A 19531-nucleotide genomic window follows, 5' to 3' on the forward strand; every position below is an offset into this window, starting at 1 on the left:
ACAAGAACATGAAATTGCTAACTTATGTTTTCAGGTAAGACTTCTAGAATCTTTTACCTATAATTTAGGTTATTGGCTCATTTACAAAATATTTTCTTTCTACAACTGATACCCCAAACCAAAGCAGACTGGAATGGCAACACAGCATGGTGTAAAAGTGAGAATGAGTAATCAAAACCTAAGAACAAATAAATTTTAACACAATTTTTGCAGCTGATAAATACTAGAACATGTATACAAGAAGAAAAAAAACCCCAAAACCCTCTGCAGAACTGAATTCACCAAAGCATTTGTTTCACAGAAATTAAGGCGACAGTCTCAAAACTGCTCAAAGCGCTTTATAGTGTATTCAGCAGTTTTCAAAATCAGATAAAAAGAAGTGATGCCTGTTTACAGTTTTCTGAAGGCACTACCACACGCCATTTATTAATTTATAGTATTACAGAGCTTAACTATAGCTCATTTCAAAGATCATAGAATCATAGAATGGTGTGGGCTGGAAGGAACATTAAAGACCATCTAGTTCCAACCCCCCTGCTATGGAGAGGGGCACCTACCACAAGGCCAAATCCTGGCCTTGGACACCTCTAAGGAGGGGGCATCCACAACTTCTCTGGGCAACCTGTTGGGAGTGCCTCACCGCCTTCACAATAAAAAAAATTAATCCTAATATTTAATCTAAATCTCCCTTCTTCAGCTCCAAACTGTTAACTCTCATCCTACAATTACACTCTCTGATAAAGAATCGCTCTCCATCTTTCCTGTAGGCTCCCTTTAAGCACTAGAAGGTTGTTATAAGGTCTCCTCTCACCCCTCTCTTCTCCAGGCTGAACAAGCCCAACTCTCTAAACCTGCTCTCACAGGGCAGGCGTTGTAGGTCTCTGATGATCTCCATTGCCCTCCTCTAGACTCACTCTAACAGATCCAAGTCCTTCCTGTGCTGAGGAACCCAGAATTGAAACCAGTACTCCAGGTGAGGTCTCACAAGAGCAGAACAGAGGTGGGGAATCACCTCCCTTGACCTGTTGGTCACAATTCTTTTGATGCAGCCCAGAAAGAAAGCTCATTTTGCAGAAACACTGCACTTAATTCACAGCTCTACACTGACTTCATAACTATTAAAAACAAATCTTTTATTAGAATTTGAAGTTCTTTAATTCCATCCTACCTCCTCATTATTTTTGTCAAATACGACAGAATACATTAAAACAAACCTTTTGCTTACTTTCTATCAAAGTGTTCACTTCATTATCTTAACTCATAAAGGGCATTTTATTTCTGCCAAGCCCTGAGCAGTTATTGTAATAAAAAAAATGGAGACATACCTATGAGCATCTAGAGGAAGATACACTGAAACAGCTAATAAGTATACTGGGAATGAGTTTAGGCTAAAGTGTTTACATAAAGCTAGCCAAGCATTTCCTGGAATTACCTTTTCTAATAGTGGATCGTTTCTAACATCTTACCAGATATTGTATAGAGGTGAAACCATTCCTTGATCTATTACCCATAGGATGGAGGTGAAATTCTCCTACGAAGAACTGTTATAGAGCCTAGAAAGTACCATCATAGCTTTAACATCAGCTACATAATAATCAAAAAACGAAGACCAGTAAGCTAAAAATGCATGAGAGGTAGATTTGGACAAACATGCTGTTGTTCCCACGTAAGCATCCAAATACTGTTCAACAGTACCTGAATATTTATGGGAATGGCAAAATAGCCAAAATAAACACACAAACTAGAGCATTTTGTGAGGATCACTTAAATAAAAAAACCCAATTACTGTATGTGAAGGAAGCAATGGACAGGAATGAAATATTTTTTGATGTAAATATTTAAAAATATTAATGTAAACCCCATATAAGTTAGTGGTTACAATGAAAACACTTTTCTGGAACATTTGTATTTTATTTTTTATCATTTCTATGGGTTTTTTATTTCCAGTGCCTACTATCCTGCAGGAGAGAAAAACCCTTCCATCAGAGAGCAAACACAGGCTATACTGTGAAAGGTATACCTTAATCGGAGAGATATGAAAGTATTCATACAAGCTGATTTGTGACGTATCCATTGACGACACGCTCATCAGTTCTTCTTGAAGAGATTCAACATCCTTTTTGAAAAGTTCAAGCTGTGAATGCATTTTGAAACAATGAATATTTAGACTATATGAAAGTACTATGCATTTGTCAGTGATGCAATACATTGAGTAATACTATTTATACTCTCACGACCTTATTTTTTTAATTAAGACTCAACATTTCAGAGGATTTGACTAGTTTGTTTGATGCCTTTCTTTGTATAAAGAGGAAACATATACAAAGACAACCCAAGGTACATCTATTTAATAGGGGTTTTTTTAATCTATTTTTATGCAAATAATGCTGTTTAAACTTTCAAGTGCAGACAGTTTTTACAGAAGACATATATACACACTTCTGAACGTATCCTACAGTGCATAGGTTTTTAAATACAAAAAACAGAGTAAAGACTATTTTCTGTTACATACAATCTAGACTACTACATACTCTGAGAAGACCTACATCTATCCCTTTTCTCCTTCAAAACACAAGAGTTCCTTTCCGGAAGTTCTGAAGACACATACAAAAAAACATTTTAAGATTTTTAAATAATAACAATTCTAAAGCTACAGTCAGAAAAGACTTAACAGTCAAAGAAAGTGAAGCTGTAACTGAAAACAATGTGAGAAATCCTTTCAGAATGGTAAACCCAGGTATAACTTTGCTATTAATACTTAAAAAGCTAAACAGTGAAGGCAATAAATGTTAAGTAGGAAACAAATCCTAAAAATATGCCTTGCAATTCCACTAAAAATGAAAGTACAGAAGAGGGTGTCCTCTAATCTCTGGATTCAGTGATTCAGCTCACAATGCTGATCTGAAATAATTCATCCTTCAACAGGGAGGAGAAAGAGAGAGAGAATAAAACACAACAATGCATTTTTTCCACTACACAACCATGCATTGAAAATTAACCTAACTCTTCAAATTTTAGAAATCACAGGCAAAACTGGCACCAATAGATGCAACAGTCTGTATGCCCTAGCACACTGCTGGACCCACATGTTTAGAATACATATTCTTGCATGTGAAAATACAGCAATGTTTCTGAAACAATGCTAAAGTAACATTATTAATGTTCGTTAAATATCTGCTTTGTTTAAAGAACCTTTCAAATTTCTCCTTCATTTTTCACTAGCAGCATTTCTGAGATGCAGACTAAATGGGTACACTATCTGCTAAATAAATAATTATCAGTTCATTGTGTACTGACATTCAAACTTCAATAATCTTATCAAATAGAGCATGCCCAATGTACGTCAGAATGGCATTGTAACTACGCCGCTTACCAGCTTTTTTCTTTCCCCCCTCTGGCAAATCCAAGGAACTCTGGCTCTTCTGTTGCCTTACCGTTGTATCTGAAGTTTTCATTATTATTTCCCAAGCAGACTACCTTGCACTCCATATTATCACATCTACTGTTCCTGTGTACAAACTCTTCAATTCTCCCTGTATGTTAATGCAATTCCTTCCCACTACCCTCTCTCCACTTAGTATGAATGCGTCAACACCACCTCCCAATTTTTCAATTTTGCATAAAAAAACTGAAGACGGTTCCACTTCCTATGCAATCTCTCACTTCGTCACTCTTACATTCTCTTGCTCTTACAAGCAGGTAAGTTTTGGGAACTTCCTGGCCAGGATCTTCCTAGATTTATTTTTACCTTTACTTTTTTAAATAAGCTGCATTAAGGAAAACAGTATTATTTTCACTTCCTCCTTGTCTGGCGTTCTTAATTAACTGATCCCTCAGGCATTATAAAGACCAAAGAATCTACAAAGAATCTAGCATTAGTTTAATTCTTTTCAGGTTTTGAAGCCTTCTTCGCATAACATACAAGATTAGAATAAAGTTTACTGTCTGCCTTAGACAATGGTAACTCCTAAAAACCTCACAGCTTCATATTAGACACAGCAATTAAACAGTGTTATGAACATAGAACACTAAGGCGTTTTTTTTAATACAAGTTGAATAATTACAAACTTAAAATCTATTAATCTTTAAACAACAAAAGGTTTCTACCTCTTGGTCACTTGGCACATCAGCCTGTGTAAAGAATTCAGCCAGCGCATATAGAAAGCCAAGATCTAATCTGAGATCCATCTCTTGAATCAGGACCTTAAAATATCTGCAAATGAAGCAAAAAACAGTTATTAAGGTTTTCTATGAAAATGCTTAGTACAAAACTTAATTAATAATAACTTTAAGGCTTGATTAAACGTAATCAATAGTAAAAGAGATGGAATGTGTCAAAATACTTACTTAATATGAGATATTTGTGAATGTCCTGCAGTCCTCATGACAATACTGACATCAGTGAATGGTTTTGGCGCTATGAAGTTGTAAAACAAGAAACCAGCACAGATTTTTACATGCTATGCATATCTTTATATTTTTAACTTCAATATGTCATATGTTCAGGATTTTCTCAATCCTGTAATGTGGGATTATATAATGGATATGACTAGCAAATAACTAAGTCAGGAAAAAGAGCAGGAACAGAAAGGAATAGGAAGACAAGGATGAAATGGAACATCAAAATTTTGTGTCACTCATCTTTCAAAATATACCATTTTCATTTAAAAACAACTAATATTGATATAATCTTAGACTTAAATAATTTCCCTAGTCATGGAACAGGGTTTTCCAACAGCTGATACTAACATATAAACTAAAAAACAACAAAAAAAAGAATTCCACAGATTTATGCACTCCAGCTTGAAACTGTTCATATTTAGAATTAACAGCTGACATCTTATTAGATTCTGTACAAAATTACAAGCAGTATTATTTGTTTCAATCAAGAATCCCTCCTGAAATTACTCTGGTCTTTCTAGCAAGTTTCACCCTAACAAGTTTATGGAAGACTGCGGTTGATCACATAGTATACTGACTGAGCTCTGCATTCCAAATAATAAAGAAGCTGGAAGGCCATATACAAAACAGGCAAAATATAATTTGCCAACTACAGAGCTAAGAAATGGTGCCTTACATAGTAATTTTGAGTTTAGGTTGGCACTGGCGTACATTTCTAATTAGTTAAGATTATTTCAGCTAAATCTCTAGGTGATCTATTGCATGCAAGCAAAACAAAAACAGCAACACCAATATAGTTAAATTGTCTTATTTGCGGCAGTAGGGAAAATACTAGATGACTAAAGATAAAAAGTGAATCCTTACTGCCACAGAACTCCAAACGCAAATAATACAGAAATGACGCAGCAGATTCACTACTACCAAAAGAAACAATAATTTGATTCCTTCTTATTTTCAGCAGGCAACTGTTTTCCTGTACTAGTCATCATTAAGTTTTAATTGTGGTCTGAATGCAACTGCCAAGAGGCCATTTCAGGTTTGAGCCAAATGTAGCTTTGAGGTTACACAGTCCAAGAATGCTGAATAAGCATGTCAAGATGATGTGCTTAAAAGGTATGATATTAATGGATGAATAATTCTGATTGTTAACTGTTCAAATAGTTTTCTGTATAGCTTCTGTGTAGAGAAAACTTTTCTAACATTAGTATTTGTGTTTCCTACAGTCCGCAAGCTTATACAGACTTTCTCTGATAAATATGACATGGTTAACTTCAGTACAAGCAAGTTAACTTATCATTAATTATGGATTATGTTAAACTAGAACAACAAACCTGAATCCAGGGTGATGGACTTTGGAGGTTTAATAGGATAGAACACAAAGGGAAATATGGCTCCAGGAATCTGGTTTTGAATCTAATAGGGGTAAGGATAGGACAAGGTGCAGCATGTTAGGTTTTCAACAGCGATATATTTTAAAATCAGGACAAACACAGGAATAATGAACACTACCTGTAGCATTCCACCAGTTCAAAAGAAGAAGAAAAATCCACTATCACAATTCAAAATATTGCTTTTTTCCCCAACACTAAATAACCAATGGAACAGTCTAGAAAAATGTCTCAGTTGGTGGTAATAAATGGCCCACAGAATTTTTACAAAGGACTTGTTTTTAAAATCTTGGAACATATGCAAGACAACAAATCATACCATTTTTTTATTTTGCTGTTAGTTGAAAAGAAAAGGCACAAGAAAAAGCATGAAAGATGGATGATAAAAGTTTTTCCTCAACAGTCACAGTTGTTTGGGTTTTTTTTCCCAGAAGCATCTAAGCAGTAGTAAAAGCCAATGAGTACAATTAAATTTAAAAAATGACAAATCCAAATAATTCTAAAAACAAATCCAGGTTTCCAGAAAAGTTGCTCTTTCTTAATAAATAACTCACTGTTTTTTGACAAGACTCACCTGTATCCTGTAAATTTGAATTCTGAAAGATTTCTGATGTGCAGATGAACTGTATTCCACTTTTAAAGCTGGCAGATAATTCCTTCTGATTGGAATCTCATTTGGTTGCTGAATTTTCATGTTCATTCCATTAGGAGTTAAACATACCTATTGAATTATTAAAGAAAACTTAGTATGCTACACGTTTCAAAAGACTGTTTTTTACAATATGAAGTTTACATTGTTCATTAACATTGCAAACATAGCTTAGCAGTAAAAGTTTTGCAGCTTTTAAGTCAGATGACATAAATTTCCTTTATTCAAAACAATCAAATTTTGTTACAAATTTCAACAGAGGTAAATACAAAAAAAGTATTTGGGGGATTACCACCATTTAATACATGGCATTCTAGAGGAAAGGCAGAGTAGTATAGTACTACAGTATATCAGAAAGATTAGCTCATTTATTTATCTACAATTCAGTTCTAATGAATGACTAGCATTTATCCACAGACAAGGACAGCAACATTTGTAGCATAATGTGCTTCTATGTTCCAGAATAATTCCTGGAATGATTCTTTCAAATGTATGTGGTTGAATGACAAATTTGAATTATCCCAGTATAAGGCAGTTGAAACATAAAAGATTTGGCGCTAAAAGAAACCAACCAACCCAAAACTAAAACAATGCCCACCTTCCCAGTAAAACAAAAGAACCGAGTGCAAATCCTCTTTAGTGTAGCTTTATGCATATTTAGTACCACGACATGCAAATATGTTACACTTTGATCTCAAAGTCAGATGCTAACAACAAAAAACCTATAGCAAGCTTTCAAAAGTTTATGGATTTTCCTTCCAAAACCTTTTTTTCTCAACAGAAATAAAGGAGGGTTTTGAAATGGATTAGACAAATCAATCATCTCAATTTTCAGTGAAAATTTCTTCAAATATGACAAAACTGATACTTTTTTTTGTCTTGTACGTACACATAAACAATAGTACTGGAGAACTATCAGTATTACCAAAACATTTGATTCCAATTCAACAATCTTGTTTTCTGAAGGAGTTAGTTCACTGTAATCTTTGAATTCTTGTTCTAATTTATCAGTCTGCTTGATACTCATTGGTCTCCATCTTGATTTTTTCTTGGGTTTTGTCTCCCAGACCACATCAGAACTTGGAAAACAAAACAAAGGTCAAAGAGAGAAGAATTAGCTATTCCAAAACAAGTTTTACCTACCATAGTATAGGTTCTAACAGGATATAACTACAGAATGGGAAATCACATCATAAAGCATATTTACTGTAGTAAATAAGAGTAATCCAAATCACCCACTGCCTAAAGGATTAGAGTCTTAGATAATTTCTCAATCAAAAATAAAAAAGATCTACAAGCTGGTACTGCCATCAGAAATTTAAACACAAAATTCAGCAACTTGCTGCTGTAATGAAGATAGAAAAACCCACAGAACTTACTCCTTAAAAGCCTATTATCACTCCCCAAATTACACGAGCAGGAAACATTTCTGTTCAATGTATTGGGAAGTTTCTACGCAGAGTTACGATCAGGTGTTACAAAAAAAGGTACATCCAAATACAAAAAGGATATGTATTAATATAAAACAGTGAAAATATTTCTTATTACAACAGGAAAACATAATGATTTAATTTTAAATACTCTTACTCAGGCCTATTTTTCCTCCTCCATCACACCCCAAAATTGAACTCAGTGAGTGAAAATACCTCAAGTTCACATTTTAGTCTACAGGGAGACAATTATGTTACCTTGTAATTCCAATGTAGGACACCTCCTGCTTTGTATAGTTATTAACCAACGAAATTCCAACATCTTGCAATGAAAGAACAATTTCCTGTTCTGCTAGTTCTGCTTTTACACTTTCATACGTCAATTTAAATACATTCTTATCTTCAGTGATTAGGACAATACGCTGCAAACCTTCAAAAAACGACACTAAATAGACCACTTTTCTGCAGTCCAGGCTGAATATTTCCATTTTGTCCTAAGAATAAGAGAGGAAAACTTTTACAACTCTATTCATCATTCTACCCCTCAAGCAAATGCAAAAGTCTTAGCAACACTAACAACAACAGAAGACATTTTTAGTAAGTACAGGAAAACTAATTATCAGCAGCCTCTCACACACATACCTGCATCTGAACTAAAGACAAGGCTTACTGGCACAAGCTCCAGCAAACTTAGTGCTGTTACTGTTCTGTGTTTGAACCTCATATATGAGATTGCCGATCATGCTCATTACATACACATACAGATTCTTATACATACACTGATGACTAGGATAATAAATTAGACAGCATTAAAAGGAGATTTAGATAATAAATGTACCTCTTTTGGGGTGATTTCCTCAGTTCTATTTCCACATTTCCATTTCAATTTTCTAGATCCTGCTGGGTCCGCCCACGTATACAGTACTGCCTTATTTGCCTGAAGACAGTCTTCCAATTCACTGAGGGAGCTAGAAAAAAGTAGTGTTAAACTAAAATGTCAATTAATATTTTGTGCCAATGAGTTCTGCATTCTAGCATTTCAACAAGAGCACTTTAATTTATTTTTTTTTAATAGTGAAAAGGAAAACTTAAAACAACTTTGCAGGAAAAAACCAGGCACAAAACAATTCTCAGCAGAATAATAAAAATAGGATTTATACTTCAAATATATATGTATACTTCAGAAATAAAGAATAAACAGTAGATTTTAAATACTCATTTTCTTCCCCACTTGTGACAATTAGGGAAACATTAAGTAGAGGTGGGGGCGAAAAACAGACAGTACAGCTTACAAGCTGAAAGGAAAATTCAGGATTAGTGCTGTCTAACATTAATATTCCAAGAGAAGAAAAGTGTGTTCAAAATCCATTGTTTAGGAAAGGCTTCCCCTACATGATTTGTTGAAGGGAAAGAACTCCAGTGTTTAGCATCCGGATACAGTGGATATTTTCAGATAAACAAACTTTAAACTCATTCCCCGTCACAGTTAAAAATTAGCAGACTTGCCTTTTAAAGCTCTCTGAAAGGAGCCTACCCCAGAATGGAAAGCAGAGAAGGAGGTGCTGATCTGTTCTCCCTGGTATCTAGTGATAGGACATACGGCAATGGCTCAAAGTCTCACCAGGGGAGGTTTAGACTGGACATGGAGAAGCATTTCTTTACCAAGAGGGTGGTGAAACACTGGAACAGGCCTCCTAGAGAGGTGGTTGACACCACAAGCCTGTCATTGTTCAAGAGGCATTTGGAGAATGCCCTTAATAACATGCTTTAACTCTTGGTCAGCCCTGAAGTGGTCAGATTAACTTGTTGTAGGTCCCTTCCAACTAAAGGATTCTATTCATTACTAAAGATACATATGTACCCATTAAATTTACACTAGGAATGCCCAAAAGCCAGCTAAAAGACACAGATTACTAATCTTTACAGATTAAAAAAATTACTGTATTCTTCAGACGAAGAGGAATGTTCAGCTGCAAGCTTAATTTGACTAGCAGCTCTTGATTCTTGAAGTAAATATCTTGAAACAACACTCATCTGATTCACTGAAAGAAAAAACTGTAGAGGCTGTTTGGCTTTTAAAAAGAAACAGGTCAAAAATGCCATGGATATCCTTATACTTCTCAGCACTGTATAACAACTGCATACAGTAGCAAAGACATCCCAACTTGAGAAAAGAACCAGTATAGCTGCCTCTAAGTGCACAATGAAACTTTCACTCACTGAAGATAACTCTTATTTGTTAAAATAATCTTAGTTTTAGTCTGGTTTGATAAATTTAATCTAACCACCTATGCATTTTTCAGTCCATTCCCTCATCCCTCTTGATTTTTTAACCCATTCTTTCAGCTAAATCTTGACTAAATATAATAGAATATTAAAAGTTTCAAACATAATAATGCTTACAACTCATTTGTTATTATTCTGCACAGTCAGCACTTGCACAGTTCCATAAAAGCCAAGCAGATCTCCCAACAGGGAAGTAGAGGCCAACAGTAATATAACAGTTGTTCCGCTTCCATTTACAAGCAAGACATTTTTGAGTGTTCAGACAAAATTAGACAGTCGTTTCTTTAAAAATACGCTTCTTAAGAAACAGGCATGCTTACAGTACATGAATAACGGTTGATGTCTCCATGCAGACATCCACATTGAAACTCTTTTTACATACCTTTGTCCATATTCAATGATTTCCTCTTTAGTATGGTTTATCAACAGAAAAGGAGCAGCACCGTCATGGTAATTAGAAAAGGTAATCACTGTGGAATGTTCAGTCAGGTTAACATCCACAGTAATTCCTCCAAGCTATTAGATGTAAAAATAATAATGTAAACAACAGTGGAATGTAATTCTAGTAAATCAAAAGTAAAATAAATATTTTGGAAAACTTTTATTTTCATAGAAGCATCACACAGTCAAACAACTACTAACGTATATTTAAAATATTTTCATGATCTAACTACTAGGTAACAGGCATTGCACTTAGTAACCAAAACCATGGAGTTCTGTACTACCAAGATTTAAGCTAGTGGTAGAGGAATCTTCCTTGAACCATTCATACTCAGTAATGCTGTCCACAGCTTTCTACTATTAAGTACACTCGTATATTTAAATACTACTGCTAGATCAAACTGTATGCAATACAAAAGTTAAAAGACAAAGTTACTTTTCAAAGTAAATTAGTGATACTTTAGAACTAATATAAATACTTCTCAGCCTCAGCTAGAGAACATCATCAAAACAATCTGTGTTTCAGCTTCTATAGACCTGCTTTGCAAGGAAGCGCTTAAAATGGAACATCTACTTAAATCTGCATTTACACGTACAGGAAAGAGAGCATGAAAATGAAAATAATACAATTGTGCTTACACAGTCTTTTCCCCAGCTAAGGTTTTTCACTACTTGATTTTATAGGAAGACAGAAATTTTGAGAATGGGAATTAAACAGTCATTGACGTTGTTTTACCTAATTTCCAAGGGCATTCATTTACCTTGTTGTCCAAATGCAGCAGCAGACAGTTTTCTTGCTTATCAAAGTTTATCTTCTTTGGGGGGAGCTCAGAATTTTCAACTCTAACAAGCAGTTTGTTGGCATCACTTTCAGGCCAAAATGGAATGCACTAGAAAAAATATGAGATACTTTAAAGTAAGTGACAAAACAAACTAGATTCTAAAGGGCATCCCTCTCAGCCCAAACTTAATTTACTAAAACACTACCCAAAAATGTAGTGAGTTGGATCAGAAACTATTAAAAACCCTAGAAGTAATTACTTACCTGAACACAATAAATTGAAAGGAAGTCAGAAATAATTCATATGACAGTAAAGGAACCAAGGAGTTAAGGAACTACAAGTGAAAACAGTAAGACTTCATATCCGAACAAAGTAGTTTTAGAATGGATAAATGTATACAAAATCTAGAATGTAAAGCTGAGCATGGCTACAACAATGAAATGGCGAAGCTTGTTAAAAAAAAAAGAAAGAAAAAAGCCAATTAAAAATACTGTTCTTCCACTGACAGGCCAAATAGGTATAAATTACAAATCAATCTTACAGGGACAGTCAGTGAAAAAAGGGATAATAGGATAAATACAACCCATAGTAACTTGAGTATGCAGGACATCAGTACACTAGCTGCTTTTTTGAAATATTTTATATATATATATATATATATAAAAAAAATACATACAGACATACATACACATATACCCACACATATATGTGGACATATAACATACATAAATAACATACGAAGCATTAGGTGGTTAAATCAGAGAGCATGTTCTGCTATCCATATCCACAACTGACATCACAGCCATTCTGGGTTTAAAAATCCCACAATCTCTCTTCAATAGTTTACGTGCCAAATGGATAATACAGGGAGTCATGGAAGACAGAAGTTTTAATTGTAACTAATGAAAATTTTCCAGCTAAGAGTCCTGCCATGGGAACAAGCTATTACCAACAATAACTGTCAACATCTGTCTACACAGACCGTTTTCCTATATTTCAAACTGTTCCCCTGCAACATCCAAAACTTTAGGAGAATCTTTCTCCAACACAGGTCAAGAGCTGAAATGTTTATACTTAATTGCATCTGAATCCTTGAATTAAATCTTCAATGGTGAAAAACTAGTTCACCAACTTACCATGCCACTAAGTTCCCTTTCCCATTGTTTCTCACACCACAGGAAGCAGGAAGACAAAGGAAAAAAATATAGTTAAACAGCAAAACTGAGGGTGTTACCTACATCAAAATGTACCCTACACACAAAGAAAATTTAAATTGCATTGTAAACTATCAAAAAATATAGCAATAAAGTTTCAACATGGAAATTAGGAGAGCTCAAAGAAAATTGAAGGAGAATCAGTCAATAGTAACTGAAAGTCCAAGATCAAAACCAACATAAGTAAAAAGAATTGGGTAAAAAAGGAGTTACAGAATCAACTACGAAAAAAGAAGAAAAATATGTTTTCAATAGTCTTTAGCCACAGAATGTGTCACAATGATGCTGTTTCCAAATGTTTTGCCACACACTCAATAAGTGTTTCATCAGATTATATATTTATATACCAATCTCCATTCCTTAATAGTATCTTTGATACATGTTTAACAGTGGTCTCACACATAGTCTCCTGCAATGTTTTCTTTCTTTCTTTCTCCGAGGGTGTTGGTCAACTGTCTTGCACTATCCCTAACTCAAAGGACTGTCCTTAGAAGGCAAAGCCATTTCATACTGATTACCGTCCAACAACTTCTATTAAAAGTTTTGAAGAACAATGGATTTTTCTAAGAAAATTTTTAAATATATTTCTGATGGATTGACTGCTTTCCATACAGAGAATATGTTCAAGGGAGACACATCTTTCTACATAAAGATTCCTCTTCCCCCGAGAAGACAGGCTATCTGTTACTAAGAAAGAAGAGTGGATATAAAAGAAAAGCAGCAGGAAGGATTCTGCTTAACTTAAAATGACAAAAACAATGAGGGGAGAGAGGGAGCAAACTGATACGAATTACCATTTCAACAAGTTGGTTATTTCTTTAAAGAACAATCTAATATAAAAGTATAAATTGAGTAGTCAAAAGAAATCACAGACATAATTAAAAAATATCCAGGCTAGCTGGATAGCAGAATTTAATAGCTCAAGAATAGAATCAGATGAAAACTTATTCTTGGAAATCTGTCCTGGATGCCCAAAGACAGACCCATAGGGGCTGGTCTCTACCTAGATTTAGAAGAGATAAAGAAATACACTGGACTGAGCAACTAGTGTCACCACACTGATTTCTAGAGACTTCTTATCAAAAGGGAAAATATCACCACAATGTGGAAATGAAAGCAATTTGGGGAGTGAAGTTCAGCATAATTTAGGAGGGGATACAGATTCCTTTGTTGACGTCTACTACTCCTTGTGTTAAACTACCTTATCTAATCTTTCAAAAGATAGCAGGAGTGATCCTGAAATCTACACTCCTCCTTCATAACTTAAAGGAGACTAAGACCAATTAGACCAGTTAATACAATTTGTGAACAGAGAAGGCCTTGTGGGGCATGTGGCAGTAGGAGGACACCTAGGACAAAGTGATCATGAGATGATAGGGTTGTCTGTTCTAGGTGAAGTGAAGAGGGTGGTTAGTAGGACAGTAGCATGAAACTTCCAGAGGGCAGACTTTGAACTCTTCAGAAGGCTGGTTGGCAAAGTCTCATGGGAGACAGTACTTAAGGGCAAGGGAGCCCATGGGGCCTGGGAGCTCTGCAAAAAGGAAATCCTAGCAGCTCAGGAGAAAGCCATCCGCATGTTATGGAAAAAAAGCCAGCAGGGGAAAAAAACAGCTTGGTTGAACAGAGAGATCTTGAGTGATATCAAGAAGAGGAGAAATGTTCATGAGCTCTGGAAGAGGGGACAGGCCTCTTGGGTGGACTACAGGAAGGAAGTGAGATTGTGTAGAGAAAAAATCAGAAGGGCTAAGGCTCAACGAGAAATCAGATTGGCAAAGTCTGTGAAAGACAACAAAAAATCCTTCTATAAATATATAAATAATAAAAGGAGGACTAGGGAGACCATACAGTCCCTATTGGACACAGAAGGAACAACAGTGACAGGGGATGAGGAAAAGGCTGAGGTACTTAATGCCTTCTTTGGCTCAGTCTTTAATTGTAAAGAAAGTCGTTCCGTCTGTGTACAAACCCAGGAGCTAGAGGAGCAAAATGAGGCTCCCATGATCCAAGAGGAGGTGGTCAGAGCCTTGCTAGCCCGACTAGACACCCACAAGTCTATGGGGCTGGATGGGATTCATGCAAGGGTATTGAAGGGCCTGGAGGATGTGCTGGCCAAACCCCTTTCCATCATATTCCAACAGTCCTGGAAGACTGGGGAAGTCCCACTGGACTGGAGGCTGGCTGATGTTGTGCCCATCTACAAGAAGGGTCGCAGGGAGGACCCAGGAAACTACAGGCCTGTCAGTCTGACCTCAATGCCAGGGAAAGTCATGGAACAGGTGATCCTGAGCGCTACCATGAAGCACATGCAAGAGAACTGGGTGATCAACACGGGTTCACAAAAGGCAGGTCTTGCCAAACTAACCTGATCGCCTTCTATGACAAAGTGACTCGGCTGCTGGATGAGGGAAAGGCTGTGGATGTGGTCTTCCTGGACTTCAGTAAAGCCTTCGACACAGTTACTCACAGCATTCTGCTTGAGAAACTGTCAGCCTCTGGCCTGGACAGGCGCACACTCTCCTGGGTGGAAAACTGGTTGGATGGCCAGGCCCAGAGAGTGGTGGTAAATGGTGTGAAATCCAGCTGGAGGCCAGTGACAAGTGGGGTTCCCCAGGGCTCAGTGCTGGGTCCAGCCCTGTTCAATGTCTTTATTAATGACCTGGATGAAGGCATTGAGGGCACCCTTAGCAAGTTTGCAGACGACACTAAGCTGGGTGGAAGTGTTGATCTGCTAGAGGGCAGGGAGCCTCTCCAAAGGGATCTGAACAGGCTGGACCGCTGGGCAGAGTCCAATCGCATGAGGTTTAACACGGCCAAATGCCGGGTCCTGCACTTGGGGCACAACAACCCTATGCTGTGCTACAGACTAGGAGAAGTCTGTCTAGAAAGCTGCCTGGAGGAGAGGGACCTGGGGGTGTTGGTTGACAGCCGACTGAATATGAGCCAGCAGTGTGCCCAGGTGGCCAAGAAGGCCAATGGCATCTTGGCTTTTATCAGAAACGGCGTGACCAGCAGGTCCAGGGAGGTTATTCTCCCTCTGTACTCAGCACTGGTGAGACCGCTCCGCGAATCTTGTGTTCAGTTCTGGGCCCCTCACCACAAGAAGGATGTTGAGGCTCTGGAGCGAGTCCAGAGAAGAGCGACAAAGCTGGTGAAGGGGCTGGAGAACAGGCCTTATGAGGAAAGGCTGAGAGAGCTGGGGTTGTTTAGCCTGGACAAGAGGAGGCTGAGGGGAAACCTCATTGCTCTCTACAACTACCTGAAAGGAGGTTGTAGAGAGGAGAGTGCTGGCCTCTTCTCCCAGGTGACAGGGGACAGGACAAGAGGGAATGGCCTCAAGCTCTGCCAGGGGAGGTTTAGGCTGGACATTAGGAAAAAATTCTTCACAGAAAGGGTCATTGGGCACTGGAACAGGCTGCCCAGGGAGGTCGTTGAGTCACCTTCCCTGGAGGTGTTTAAGGCATGGGTGGATGAGGTGCTAAGGGGCATGGTTTAGTGTTTGATAGGAATGGTTGGACTCTATGATCCAGTGGGTCTCTTCCAACCTGGTTATTCTATGACTATGAATTACAAAATACCTGAGAAATAGTGATGTTTGTGGGACAGGCTAAAAAATTCTGTAAACAAACAGTTAAGCAGCCAACAGAAGAAAACCACATATTATATATGTAGCAATGTATTTGAACTTTCAAAACTATTATCTTCCAAGTTTTTGCAGAAAATTTTCAAAAAGTTCCTACAAAATAATTCCATTTATTCTAGTACCTCTGTAACAAATACAAACCACAAAGCACCAAGAAGTAATAAAGTCTGACTACATTTTCTCAGAGTACGAAGTCAGATATCAAGTAGCCCAGCCCACTACACACAAACCTTTGTCATTTCAGAGCTTTATCAACAAACTAGGTGACAAATCATGCATGTAAAGAACCCAAAAAACTATGCAGAGTCAAACAAAAATTTCATTCAGAGTAACACAAGAATATCAGGAAATAGAACAAATGTGTAGGCTTATGACAAACAGTCTATTCTGGAGTAAAAGCAAAGAATTTTATTTTTTTTTAATAATTATAAACATTATGGGAAGCTGAACTGACCAAACACTTAAAAATCTAAACATCTTTGTGTACACCTTAACAAAAATCACGATAGAAGAATGACACGAATAAAATGAGCGAAGTACTATCAATTTCATAAACTGAAAGAATAATAGGTAAATGGTATTTATCCATTAAAGATAAAAAGCACACTTAAGAAGCATGTGTTTAAGGTACCAAAAATGCAACAAAAAGACATAGTTACAAATCTGATTTAAAATTTTATTTTACTGTTATTTTAGTTTGCAAGCATTTTTGGTACCCATTTTTAGTATCAGCAGTGCTAAAGAAAATCTAGAGTGTCTCCAACCACACAATTTGTTAGCATCTGTGTTTTGGATATGCTCTCTTCAAGACACATCGGAAGAGGTGAGATTTCACTCTTCCCAGAAGGCAGTGTAGATCACTCTTCAGCTTTCATAGACCTTCAATACTATCCCAAAGGTTGCATTTCCTACATGTCCTGAAGGAAGGTAGAATGGCCTCAAAACACATAGGAAAATTAGCTGTGGGATGCTGCAGTTGAAATAGCCAAGCTGCACTTCCACTTTGCAACAGTCTAGAACTCAGCAGCACAGTCAAAAGCCAAAAAGGCATTTCCATACCACTTGGCCTGGAAGCCAGTGATGTCTCTCTAGAAATGATGCATTAAGCACCAAATGCCAGTAGTGAGACTATTCCCAGAACAGTTTGGAGCTATCTGAATTGATCCAGATGAGGAATTTTCTTCCTTTATGAAAGCAGCATGACACGTACCCAGTCAGTCAAACCATTCTATCAGATACTACTGCAAAAACTCAACAGAAATGTCAGTGCCATTGCAGAGAGAGCTAATACAGTAACAGTAAAGGTCTTTTTCTCATACTATTTATGATGCACATAAGAGAAAACATGCCAATTACAATGTAAACCAGCTTTATGGTGTGTCCTAAGGTAACAACGAGTAAAAGCAACAGGACACACAACTTATTGAAAAAATACAATGTCTTCAGACACTATGCACTGCTTATCTTCCACCAGTGAGTGTTCAATTCAATCTTTTTTCCCCTTTTAGAGAAACAAATTAGAATAGCTTCCTTTGTAAGTTTACCTGTTGCAAAACAATAGGAATCCACTTTTCCTTGCCTTCTTCAGCTACTTCCAAAGTGTATTTGCTTCTATTTGAGATCATAAAAAATGGAGTGAAAGTTACAATTCTAGTAATATTAAAACTGCTGTTGTTTATGGTGACACCAACCTGTAAATAGAAACACACTGTTAGAAGCACACTGCTCTTTTCTTACATTTGAATCTCCTCAAAGTGATAAATTTGAAAGACAAATTTAACTCACTTGATATTCCTTTTTATGACTCTTGCATTTCACAGAACCATGACTTCCAACAGTGTCCAGTGAAAACGGATCAGACAGTTCACTGTCAGTTACCATAAGCTGCACCTATGAAGAAGCACCCTGAATTAACTTTCAATTTACAGACACTGACGACATTTAAAATCATATATACAAGAATACATATACATAAAACGAATAAGGAAATACTGGTGTTTCTACTAAGATTCCAAGACATAACAATTGCCAATATTGTCTCAAAGATATTTTCTAGTCCCCTTTGTTAAAAGTTACATGGACTAAGCATTATAAGATACTCCAGAGGAAGCAACCACAAGGATCCTTTCCAAAACTCATCCCAATTAAAATCTCGAAGGCAAATCAACAGTCTTGAAATCCCTCGTGCCATTCATTCATCACAAACATAACTGACACCAACATTATTTAAAATATCTTTAGACAGAGTTATAGTAGGTGTCATGCCCTTTGCGGAGCACGGCATAGTTCAGTAACTTTAAAGGTTAAAAAATGCTTTCATACAACAACATAGGGGAGTACAGAGCTGTCAGGTTTTACAAAATATAATACCTTGTTATTTTGGAGGAAGTTTTTGGGCTGGAAAGAAAAAAGAAGCGGCTTTTTGTAATCTGGAGGATGCTTGCGGTGAATACCATCCGCTTTGTATTGCAGTAGTCGACCAGTTTTATTTACCATCCAGTATGGACTGTGAATTGCTATAACCATCTGCCCAGTTGTGTAGGTCACGTGGACAGCAATATCCAGTTCAGTCTTATCCAACTCCGTGATGCAGTAAAACGTTGTGAAGGTGATATCAGATAGATTGCTCTTTATATGGTACTCACTTTTCCAATTTTGATCAAGATAGTTAAGCAACTGTAAATCTAGTTTTGTTTGATCCAACACTGCATTATGAATCTGGGCTGAACATCCTTCTTGCAGAGTGTCACAGTTGTTCCCACTTCCCTTTAAAATAAAATCCAAATAGCGTAAACGAGTCACACAAAATTCACCTCAAGTCTTCTTTTCTAGCTAGCTTTGAAAATGAAGACACAAGTTGTTAAGCAGAATTTTAAAATGCTTATTATGCTATTTAACTCTCACAGACTCAGAACCATTTAGGTTGGAAAAGAGCTTTAATAAAAGTCCAGCATTAACCTAAGACTGCCAAGTCCACCAGTAAAACCATGTCCCTAAGCGCCACGTCTACATATCTTTTTACATACCTCCAGGGATGGTGACTCAACCACTTCCCTGGGCGGCCTCTTCCAATACTTGACAAGCATTTCAGTGAAGAATTTTTTCCAAATATCCAATCTAAACGTCCTCTGGTGCAGCTTGAGGCCATTTCCCCTATTCCTACAACTTGTCAGTTGCGAGAAGAGACGAACAGCTGCCTCAATACAACCTTCTTTCAGGTACTTGTAGAGAGTGACTAGGTCTCTCCTCAGCCTCCTTTTCTGCCGTCAGTTCCCCCAGCTGCTTCCCGTAACAGATGTG

General features: G+C 36.9%; 1 protein-coding gene across 6 annotated transcripts in view; it reads right to left on the minus strand.

The window, feature by feature from the left end:
* The window catches only part of VPS13A (vacuolar protein sorting 13 homolog A), a 100289-nt gene that overhangs the window by 18976 nt on the left and 61782 nt on the right, over window positions 1-19531 (minus strand). For 2 of the 6 annotated variants that reach the window (XM_069880795.1, XM_069880798.1), the window contains exons 48-61: window positions 18602-18997; window positions 18017-18121; window positions 17776-17922; window positions 12514-12552; window positions 11357-11485; window positions 10537-10670; window positions 8707-8836; window positions 8127-8362; window positions 7364-7517; window positions 6364-6510; window positions 5733-5814; window positions 4348-4417; window positions 4108-4213; window positions 2021-2134 (exon numbers count right to left, since the gene is read on the minus strand). In XM_069880795.1, the coding sequence (XP_069736896.1) occupies window positions 2021-2134; window positions 4108-4213; window positions 4348-4417; window positions 5733-5814; window positions 6364-6510; window positions 7364-7517; window positions 8127-8362; window positions 8707-8836; window positions 10537-10670; window positions 11357-11485; window positions 12514-12552; window positions 17776-17922; window positions 18017-18121; window positions 18602-18997 (1989 nt within the window). Of the gene's footprint in view, window positions 1-2020; window positions 2135-4107; window positions 4214-4347; window positions 4418-5732; window positions 5815-6363; window positions 6511-7363; window positions 7518-8126; window positions 8363-8706; window positions 8837-10536; window positions 10671-11356; window positions 11486-12513; window positions 12553-17775; window positions 17923-18016; window positions 18122-18601; window positions 18998-19531 lie in introns of those variants that run through there. The other 4 variants (XM_069880797.1, XM_069880799.1, XM_069880796.1 and 1 more) reach the window with 3 other exon arrangements.

The sequence above is a fragment of the Phaenicophaeus curvirostris genome, chromosome Z (genome assembly GCF_032191515.1).
Source record: "Phaenicophaeus curvirostris isolate KB17595 chromosome Z, BPBGC_Pcur_1.0, whole genome shotgun sequence".
Taxonomy (NCBI): domain Eukaryota; kingdom Metazoa; phylum Chordata; class Aves; order Cuculiformes; family Cuculidae; genus Phaenicophaeus; species Phaenicophaeus curvirostris.